Source organism: Crocodylus porosus, unplaced genomic scaffold, assembly GCF_001723895.1.
Source record: "Crocodylus porosus isolate Cpor-Errol unplaced genomic scaffold, CroPor_comp1, whole genome shotgun sequence".
Taxonomy (NCBI): Eukaryota; Metazoa; Chordata; order Crocodylia; family Crocodylidae; genus Crocodylus; species Crocodylus porosus.
Genome location: NW_017728947.1, coordinates 100,326,967 through 100,334,177, shown reverse-complemented (window position 1 = coordinate 100,334,177; position 7,211 = coordinate 100,326,967). Strand labels below are relative to the sequence as shown.

Genomic DNA, 7,211 nt, shown 5'->3' with positions numbered 1-7,211 from the left:
CTCTCCCCACGCCATGGGGTGGGGAGCGGGGCTCTGTTCAGTGCTGGGGGGGGACTCTTCCCCCTCTTCCTTTCCCCCCATGGTGGGGGAGGGCACTCTGTGGAGGTGGGGGGGGTCTCCTCCTCCTTCTTCTCCCCCCCTGGGGTGGGGAGGGGGGCTCTTCAAGGCTGCCTGGCTCCCGGAGGGGGGCTCTTCCCCCTGCTTCTCCTGCCATGGGGTGGGGAGGGGGCTCTGTTCAGTGCTGGAGGGGCTCTTCCCCCTCCTTCTCCCCCTGTCCCCCCACTATGGGAGGGTGGGCTCTGTAGTGCTGCCCAGCCCAGTTGGGGTGGGTAGAGCGGCTGTCACTGAGCTGCAGCTGTCGGGGTGGCCTGGACTGGCCTCACTCAGCCCTGGACGAGGCTGTACGTTGGGGCCAAGCTGGGCTGTGGGGGTGAGGCCACCCCCAGCAGCTGTGGGTCAGTGACGGGGACACTGAGCCCTGTCAATGAGTGCAGCCTTGTCAGTGAGTCTTCCTTGCCAAGATAAAGACCTTTAACTTGTGATAGAAGGAGGTTAAACTACTTGACAGACATCCAGTAGAGAATAACCCATTACCAGAAATGTTCTGGGGACTTAAGAAACACTTGGATAGAATTCTGCATGAACAAGGGATCTCAGATATTGTTAACGTCTAATAGTTTTGGTTAATATAGTTTAATATAGCAACGGTATATTGTGCTATCGCAGATCCATTGTCAGTGCCTTGTCACTTATTAATACGCTGAGGACTTTGACTACTCTCAAGTCAAGTCCCATCCACTTATTGAGAGCTTGACTGCCAAAAGTAGTAGCTGAAGATCGCACTAGTGAGTTCTTTGTTTTTTGGAGCTTTGTGAATGACTGAAAACCCTGTGAGAAATGTTGCCATAACTTACTATGAAACCCTAAAGACTTCCATTGGCTACAGATGGTGTAAGTTCAGCCAGCCTTTCATCTCCTTTAATTAATGAATACAATTCCATAAATGGTAGAATTGTATAGGAAGCTATATATATCCTAACCAGCTTTAATGCTGAATGCTTTTGTGTTTTGCGGTAGGACACCTTCTCCAGCTGCATTACAAAAAGAATCCCCTTGCTGCTTGCAAGAGGCATGGTACGCCTTGTGATCATCGACTCTATTGCTGCTTTGTTTCGATGTGAATTTGGAGCACAAGATTCTGTTGTGAAAGCTCAGTATTTGCAGACATTTGGAGCACAGCTTCATCGTTTAAGTACGAGATTCAGGACTCCAATAGTGTGCATCAATCAGGTATGAAGTCAGAAAATACTTCCTACTGTGCAGAACCATTGAATGGGCCGAGTAGAAGAATCAGAAACCAAAGGGAAGCCAACAACTTTCTGCAGGAACATGTACATTTATTTTATGCTCAAACAAATGCAGCAATGTTTTGTATTGCTTGTAGCAATTTCCATAGGTGCAGTGAAGAAAGATTCCTGGGTATCTTGGCAGTAGTATGGGAAGAATTTCTCCAGTGCCTTGTCTCACTGGTGTTGATTCTCACCCATCTTCTAGGAGCAGAGGATGTGAAATACTTTTTGGGTTTGTAGTTTTGGCTACACAGGTAATGTTTTGTTTTTTCAAGAGAGGGTAGTTTATTTTCAGTGAATTGGCATCATAGGTAGAGAAGAGTTTTTTGGGGAGGCAAGTCAGAATTATACATTCACTGCACTGTGCAGTCTCTCAGCAGAGCCAAGTACTACTTTAAGGCAGTGACACTGCTTCTGGTTCAAGAAGTAGGATGTGCAAAGCACATCTTGCCTGGTGCATTAGGATATGTTTTTTGAGCTGTAACTTGGATGTTCCTTTTGGTAAGGCATCAGCAAGCAAGCCAGATGTTGTCTTGAGTAATCAGTGACTTAAGAATTTGGGGTTTGACTCGAGTGCTTTTACCTGTTAAAAGGGAAATCGGGCCTCTCAGATTCCAGCGTTTTGGCCTGTTCCCTGAAGAGCTTGGTGATGAGGGTCTGTTTTGTGGACTTCTGAAAGCTGAAGGAGGTTGATGTATCCTTCAAAGGTCTCTTTAGAAATCTTGGCTAGTGTGAGAGTCACAGGGGCAGAGTCTCCTGAGTAATCCAGACCAAGGGCAAGATGCATGAAAGTGCTTAAGTATTTGCTATTGCAGCACTTAAACACCTGGTATTCACTGGACTGTATCCCAGGTCTTCCAGTGTAACCCAGGTTGAGTGCCCCAGTCGTTGGGTTGGGGTTACCAAATAGCGGTCCATCAGGCCATGAGAAGTGGACTGTGGTGTTACCTGGACTTGTGCACCTTTAAGAGTCTGATAAGGGCATACAGACGTTGTCTGAGGGCTGGCAGTGGTCCAAAATGTTTGGGAGCAAGTTATATTGAATTAGAGTTGTGACCACCCTCCCTCGGGTACATAATGAGTTATTCCATGCAAAGTGGAATGGCTTCAGCAAGAAGGAATGAGAGAAGCCTATCTCAAAAATATCCTCTTACTCTGTGCTTAGAGCCCTCACTTACATTGGCCATGCCAGTAAAACTCTTCTTGGGCAGAGGAAGCCAGTACACCCATACCCTGAGATGAGAGTGGCCAGGTATTGGGATCAGGCTACTTGGACAAGTTGTGGAGTATCCATGCTTAGAAACTTTCAAAAGCAGGTTAGACAGACTTGGCTGGGATAGTTTAGTCAGGCATGGTCCTGTGTAGAGCAGGAGGCTAGACTAGATGATTTTGGGAGGTGCTTTCCGGCCTTTCTTTCCTGTAATCCAATGGGAGAGCGCTCTAAATATTGAACTATTGGGTGAAAGTGCACAACCATCACTGCCTCCTCCTGCCGTGGCTTACACGAGGGCCTTTCTGGTATGCATGTTATGAGAGGAAAACCTAGTTTCTAGCTCCCAGTGGGGCTCAGTTGTGCAGCTGTTCAGCAGTGTCGGGAATTAGGCAGTTTTGGGCATGCCCAGAAGCAGATCATTGGGTTCCCAAGGAACTTTGCTAGAATAAACTTAAACCCCGTGGACTTCAGGCTTCTCCGGGGTTAGGCAGTAGGTAATCGGGACGTTTCAGAATTTGAGTATTAATCATAGGAGTTTCCTTCTAGCCCCATGTAGCAACCACCCAAGCCCAGAAGCATGGGGAATACCCAAGGTAGAACATAGGCACAGCTATACCTAAAACACCCCAACCAACGGTGTCCAACCTCTTCTTGAACACCTCCAGGGATGGAGAGTCCACAACTTCCCTAGGCAGTCCAGTGCACTGCTGCGCTACTGTGACACTGAAGAAGTTTTTCCTGATCTCCAGTCTAAACCAACTTTGCTGCAATTTCAGGGCAGTAGTTTGCATCTTACTCTGCAGCAAGAGAGAAAAGGTGTTTTGCCTCTTTTTTATGGCATCCCGTCAATCATTTGAAGACTGTTATCATATCCCCTCTTAACTGCCTTTTTCACAAGCTGAACACACCTAGCTTCTTTAGCTTCTCCTTGTATGACTTGCTTTCCAAGCCTTTTATTATCTTTGCTATCCTCCAGTCCAGTTCAGCTTCAGGCTTGAATAAGCAAGCATTTGAGTTGGCTTAAGTCATCTGCAATTAAATAAACTTGCTTTTGATAAATGCAAATATGTATTCATAGAGCACCTTTACTGACACTTTGTATTTTATGATTTAGGTAACTGATGCAGTGAGTGAGACAAACATAGCTCAGTGCAGTTTTAGGTAAGTGGTTTTCTGCACACTGATATGCAGGTTAATTCAGAAAGATGACTTGACCCTATGTTTGTCTCCCTTGCGTCAGTGTGTCCTAAATGCAACTTATAAAGGAGTGTAATTGTTTTGCCACAGCAGACCAGTGGACCATCTAGTTCAGTTTTCTGTAGCTGCTAGAAATCTGTCCCTGCTGCAGTGAGAAGTAGAAGAAATTCCCTGGTATGCACTTAGGGAATAATGATCGTTTTTCCTTAGTCTCCAGGACTTGATGTCCAGTTTGCAGCTTGGCACAGGAAGGTTTATATCTTTTTGTGTGTATATAAAAATAAAACACTCTTTGCATCTTTTTTGAAGCCTGTTGAGACGTAATAATAGAATTTCATTCCCACAAGATATTTTTGAGGCCCACGAACTTGACAGGGTTCAGATAATGCTTACATATTTATATGGCTAATGACAGTATTCCCTGTTGCTTGAGTAAGGAGTCAAAGATGAACATACTTTTCTAGGGGAGATGTGCCCTGAATTGTATAGTTGTGTAAGTCAATGGTCTGTCAGCCGTGCAGAAGATAAAACTCTTTGGTAAGGTTATTTTCTAGCTGTCCGCTGGAATATTATTTCTGCTTTCCTCCAAAACAAATGTTATAAATGATAAATTGAGAAAAGAAAACTGTGAAATCCACTCCCTCCCACAGTGTTGCAGGAGTAGACATCCCTGTGATTTTTCAAATGGCTGACAGATACTTGGATATGACTATGGTAATTTTTCATGAAACAGAGAGGATTTGTCAAGGCAAAGAAGTTACCCATCAGTAACTGAAGTTTTTCAAAATCTGTTGTCTGCATGCAGCTCCTCAGTGTGGGGGGCATACACCCTAATATTTGAGTTTGGAGACCTTCTTTACTTTAGCAGTACCTGAAGGGTATTCATAGCTCTGCCCTTTCTCATCCACTGTTCTGAGGGGATAAAGAGAAAAACACGCTATATTCTGTTTAATTTTTCAATCCATTGTTCCATCTTTCCATGGAAGTGGTTTAAGAGTCTAAATTGCACATGATTAAGGAGCAGAGTGATCTATAGATATGAAAAACATAGTTCAGAGAGCTCTGCTTATGGGTAACAGCTCTAACTCCTTTGACTGTTTGTCCAGATGGACACCCTTGTTGTAGACAGCTCCACAGCAGTGCCTACATATCTGGAGATGGATTTTGGAGTCATTGTGGCAAAGAGTAACTGATGTCCCCAATTTAAAATGCTGATGGGGGCTGAATTCAATGACTGTCTTGGGTAAGAACTTGAGGTGGGTTCTTAAGGACATTATCTGGCTAGAGTCCAGTGTATACAGGATCCACCTCAAGGGATTGGATCTTGTTGATTTTTCTTGCAACAACTGTAGCTGTTTAGAAAATTCACTTCCATGGAAAGATGGAACAATGGGTTCAAAAGGCAACCTCCTCTGACACATGAGAACCAAGTTTGTTCCCCTGTGAGGCAGAAATCTTTTGGTCAGTCATTCGAGGAATTTCAGAACTGCTGGATGAGAAAAGGTAGATGGACTTTGACCAAGCTCATGGGCAAGGGTGCATGTTTAAAAGATGTAGCAGATGTTACAGTATAGTTGAAATAGCTGCTAGAGAAATGCAGAAGTATAAGAAACTCTCCCGGGAGCAACTTCTGCCAGGTTACAGGTGGGTTAATTTTCTCCTGGAACTGCCAGTTTTAGTCTGGGAGAAACTTTTGTGAACATTTGTATGCTGGGGTTTCTACCTGGAGAACTGCGATTCTCCTTGTAGAAATGGAGCGCTTGCACGTGGCCAAGAGCTGGCGGTCAGCATGCAAAGACTTATAATCTTTTTTTATGTGGAGACAAATTAGACTTAGGACTTACCAACAGTTGTAAAGGGTGGAACATTTGTGTCGTGTTGAAGAAGGTGTCAGAACAGCAGCTAGGAGAAGGGCCTTCTCCCTTGCCTGTTGCCTTGGTACAGATTAACTGACTGCTGCCTCTTGCTGTCTGAAGTACATGGCTACTACGAGAACCAGGGTGGAGACTCTTGGGATTACAGATAGGCTCTGTCGGATGAGCAGTGTTCCTGAGCAGTACATATCTGAGGTATCTATGGGCCCTTCCTGTTAGGGCAGTAGGAAAATAGATATCCTGGAGGTCTATTCAGATGGTGTAATGGTGGTAGTGCAAATCCAAGTGATACGTTTTATGAGATCAGTGATGGAGGCTAGAAAACAACTTCTGTAGGGCCTTTTTCTTCCTGAGATGCAAAGATGCTTTTTAAATTCTGGCTGAAGCAGTCACCCTTAAGACTTGAGTTTTTGAGTCTTCTCTTCCATGGAGTCAGTGCTGCAGTGTCAACCAGCGAGAGACCAGCTTACTTCCTCCCACATTTGCATCAGGTCCTGATAACCATCTAATGAGGATGACAATGGAATAATCCCTTGGAAGCCTCACTAATGTGGACCAAAAGCAGCTGAAAGGTTGAGAAGAATGCACGGCCTGTTTCCCCGCAGCACTGAGCATAAGGATAGGAGGGGCTAGAGCACACCTGAGGTACTGCTAAGGAAAAGAAAAATCTGATTTCTACTTCTATGGCACAGGCATAGCTAGAGTGAGGATGTGCAGAAAGCACAGTCACCCAGTGTTCCAGCCCTCAGTCTCTAGAGCACGACATTAAGGTAGCAAAACAATTTAAAAGACTAGGGGAGTTTAATTTCTAGTGGATGTTTACTTGCAGACTCCTACTGGGTATAGTGCGAAACATCAAGTTTTTATGCATGTAAAGTTTACTTATGTTTTTCTTCTAGCTCATTGGATGAGAGAGTTTCTCCAGCACTTGGGATAACATGGTCCAATCAACTGTTGATGAGATTGATGGTCAGCCGAACACCACAGGCAGAGTATTTGCAGAGACCTGCACTGCAGCATCCTGGAGGTGTGAGAACTTTAAGAGTAGTTTTTGCTCCTCATCTGCCTATATCTTTTTGCCTCTATACAGTAAATTTGGAAGGGGTCAAGGGAATAGGTATAAAAAGCCCACTGTGAAAATGTTACAGGGATCCGCTTCAGTAATTCATACCAATGAAAGGCATTTCCCTTCAGGTATTTATGTGGGATTGCCCAATATGTACATACAATATTCCAGCAATAAAAGTTTTTTATGGATATACGCAGCCTTGGGATGAGATTCAATGTCTGTATCTAGCTTTATGATTACGAACCTTCCACCTGAGAGACTAATCAGAGGAGAGAAGAGTTTGATAGGTTGTCTGCATCTTTGCAACTGTTACTAGATACTGGTCTGCATTGTCAAAGAGCTAAAAAGGTTATACAGAGGTGAGTGGGGCCCTGGTCAGGCTGGGTGGTGGGACAAGTAGAAGCCCAAGAGTGTCCCCCAGGCTTCCACTTATCCCACCACCTAGCCCAGCCAGGGCCCCACTGACCCCAGCCCCTGCCCCACTCCCTCACCTTGGGGGGCCTTAATTT

General features: G+C 44.9%; 1 protein-coding gene across 1 annotated transcript in view; it reads left to right on the top strand.

Annotated features, from left to right (window-relative positions):
* XRCC3 (X-ray repair cross complementing 3) overlaps positions 1 to 6,894 on the top strand; it is a 27,638-nt gene extending 20,744 nt beyond the window's left edge. Inside the window, exons 7-9 of the mRNA XM_019550788.1 lie at positions 1,078 to 1,290; positions 3,677 to 3,723; positions 6,533 to 6,894. Of these exons, the coding sequence (XP_019406333.1) occupies positions 1,078 to 1,290; positions 3,677 to 3,723; positions 6,533 to 6,770 (498 nt within the window). The 3' untranslated portion in view covers positions 6,771 to 6,894. The remainder of the gene's footprint in view (positions 1 to 1,077; positions 1,291 to 3,676; positions 3,724 to 6,532) is intronic.
* The last annotated feature ends 317 nt before the right edge of the window (positions 6,895 to 7,211 follow it).